Consider the following 2,880-nt stretch of genomic DNA (forward strand, 5'->3'; position numbering starts at 1 on the left):
ACTTCTCTTTCTGATAGAGAAAGCTTTCAAGTTCATGTCTCACGCCATTAAAAATCAAACTTGGAGCACACTTTCCGCCAACCACTACCTCTCACAAGGTCTTGAATCCCAAACTTTCTAACCTTTTTTTCATATCAAGATACAAATAAACAATGAGACTCGGCGGAGAGTGAAGAGTTTTGACATCCTAACCTGCCTTTTTCACCCAACAGAAAGCCATCAGTCCTCAGCACAATCCTCCAAGTCCCAGAACCTTAAACAAAGTTTCAAATCTACCAACCTTCAAAAGACAAGAACAGCTATTTTGTAGACTCAGTAAACCATCTGGCAATTTAAGTCACCCAAAAAAAAAATTACCACTAGACATCTTCTTGAACACTATATAAGTTCAGCCAATGCCACCACTTAAGTCTCATTAGCACAATGTGAGAGCGAGTTATTATCCCTTTAAGAATCTTTCTGGTTCAATCTGATCAATCCAAATATACAAATATGGAAGTTCAGGGCACTGTGAGAGAATCTGAACCTCAGGAATTTGCTCTTCCGGTGGATTCAGAACACAAGGCCACTGAGTTACGCCTATTCTCAATGGCCCCGCCACACATGAGGGCATTTCATCTGTCTTGGTTCTCTTTCTTTTCCTGTTTTTTATCGTCTTTTGCCGCTCCACCGCTCCTTCCCATTATACGTGACAACCTTAATCTCACAGCAACTGACATTGGCAATGCAGGGATTGCATCCGTCTCTGGTGCAGTCTTTGCACGTATTGCCATGGGAAGTGCTTGCGATCTATTTGGACCTCGTCTAGCTTCCGCTTCGCTTATCCTCCTCACTGCTCCAGCCGTTTACTTCACTTCCATTGCCTCTTCGCCTGTCTCTTTCCTCCTCGTACGGTTTTTCACAGGCTTCTCTCTCTCCACTTTTGTCTCCACTCAATTCTGGATGAGCTCTATGTTTTCCAGTCCAGTAGTCGGCACAGCTAATGGTGTTGCAGCCGGCTGGGGAAACCTTGGAGGCGGTGCAACGCAACTCATCATGCCCCTTGTGTTTGCCATCATCCGTGACATTGGTGCAATCAAATTTACAGCTTGGAGAATTTCCTTTTTCATTCCTGCCTTAATTCAAACTCTATCAGCATTTGCCATTTTGATCTTTGGCCAGGATTTGCCTGACGGGAATTTTGCCAGGCTGCAGAAATCTGGTGAGAAACAGAAAGATGAGTTCTCACGGGTGTTCTATCACGGGGTTACAAATTATAGAGGATGGATTTTGGCGTTGACTTATGGGTATTGTTTTGGAGTAGAGTTAACAGTGGACAACATTATTGCAGAGTATTTCTACGACAGATTCAATCTGAAACTTCACACTGCAGGAATTATTGCAGCAAGTTTCGGATTAGCAAACATCATTGCTCGACCTGCTGGAGGATGGATTTCTGATATTATGGCAAAGAGGTTTGGAATGAGAGGTCGGCTTTGGGCATTATGGTTGGTGCAGACACTGGGAGGTGTGTTCTGTGTAATTCTTGGACAGATGGGATCACTAACTGCATCCATCATAGTGATGATAATCTTCTCTGTGTTTGTTCAAGCTGCATGTGGGCTTACATTTGGGGTTGTTCCTTTCGTCTCCCGGAGGTAAGAAATTCTACAGTTCTATTTGTTCTTAAAAGGTTTTCCATTCTTTAGTAAATTAAAACCAAAAGGAACTTTTTTGGAGACACACAGTTATATTTAATGGAGCAAGAATTTCAATAGGCACCATTGACGGGCGAAGATTCACTAAAAATGTCAAAATTTTGTGTTGAAAAACTGATGATTTTACTAAACATGTCAAAAGTTGTCTATTTTACATTACTATTACTGCAATAATGATGCAGAGGAATGTGGCTCCTCTTCTTAACCATGAATTGATGGATCACCAACCAACTATAGAAGTAAAAACAGTAAAAAAAATTTGAATTTGGACATTCACAAACACACAAAAGCTTATAACCATTTGATTGAAATAATGCACGAACACATTTTGAGTTAATCCCGGATCTTCACCATGTGTTTCATGTTTCAGGTCATTGGGGGTAATATCTGGGATGACAGGAGGGGGAGGCAACGTCGGTGCAGTTCTGACACAACTAATATTCTTCAAAGGATCAAAATACTCAAAAGAAACAGGAATAACTCTAATGGGTGTAATGATACTATGCTGCACTCTTCCAATAATGTTAATATACTTCCCACAATGGGGTGGAATGTTCTGTGGTACATCTGAAAATAAGATTGCTACAGAAGAAGACTATTATTTGTCTGAATGGGATTCAAAAGAAAAGGAGAAGGGTTTACATCAATCAAGCTTGAAATTTGCTGATAATAGCAGAAGTGAAAGGGGAAGATCAAAAGTGAACTCTTCAACCATGCCACCTTCTGAGAATTCACCTACTCATGTCTAAGCTATTTATAGTTGTCAAAAATGCTCCTTAAATTCTCAAAGTTATTAGGTTTTCTTCTTCTATGTAACCATCTGCTAGCTTTTTCTGTAAGTCCAGTGTGTTATCGTGTTTATTAAAGCAAAAATGTGAAAGTGTTGCTCATAAATCAGAAGCATTTCTTGTGAAGGCAGTGACTTAAGCTAATGGAGACTTAATTATTATGAGCACATATATATACATTAATTTAATTAACAGGCTAATATTGGAGGCTTCAAACTTAACAGACCATTAAAATTTTAAGAGATTCCACTCTCTTTATACAATTAAATTATTAATTTATATTCTATTTATCCCACTACAAGCTATCTCAAATGAAAACGCCCAAAGTGTCAAAAATTAAAATGATAACTACTTGCTATAAAGCTAGACAAAACAAACATGGATGTTTTATTCCA

The 2,880-nt window shown here is 39.1% G+C and overlaps 1 protein-coding gene across 1 annotated transcript; it reads left to right on the forward strand.

Annotated features, from left to right (window-relative positions):
- Positions 1 to 423: 423 nt before the first annotated feature.
- On the forward strand, positions 424 to 2,591 carry LOC116108074 (high affinity nitrate transporter 2.5-like). Its single transcript, XM_031394355.1, has 2 exons — positions 424 to 1,637; positions 2,068 to 2,591. Exons 1-2 carry the CDS (start codon positions 493 to 495, stop codon positions 2,444 to 2,446), a joined length of 1,524 nt encoding a protein of 507 aa, XP_031250215.1. The 5' UTR covers positions 424 to 492; the 3' UTR covers positions 2,447 to 2,591.
- Positions 2,592 to 2,880: the final 289 nt, after the last annotated feature.

The sequence above is a fragment of the Pistacia vera genome, unplaced genomic scaffold (assembly GCF_008641045.1).
Source record: "Pistacia vera cultivar Batoury unplaced genomic scaffold, PisVer_v2 Contig552, whole genome shotgun sequence".
Classification (NCBI taxonomy): domain Eukaryota; kingdom Viridiplantae; phylum Streptophyta; class Magnoliopsida; order Sapindales; family Anacardiaceae; genus Pistacia; species Pistacia vera.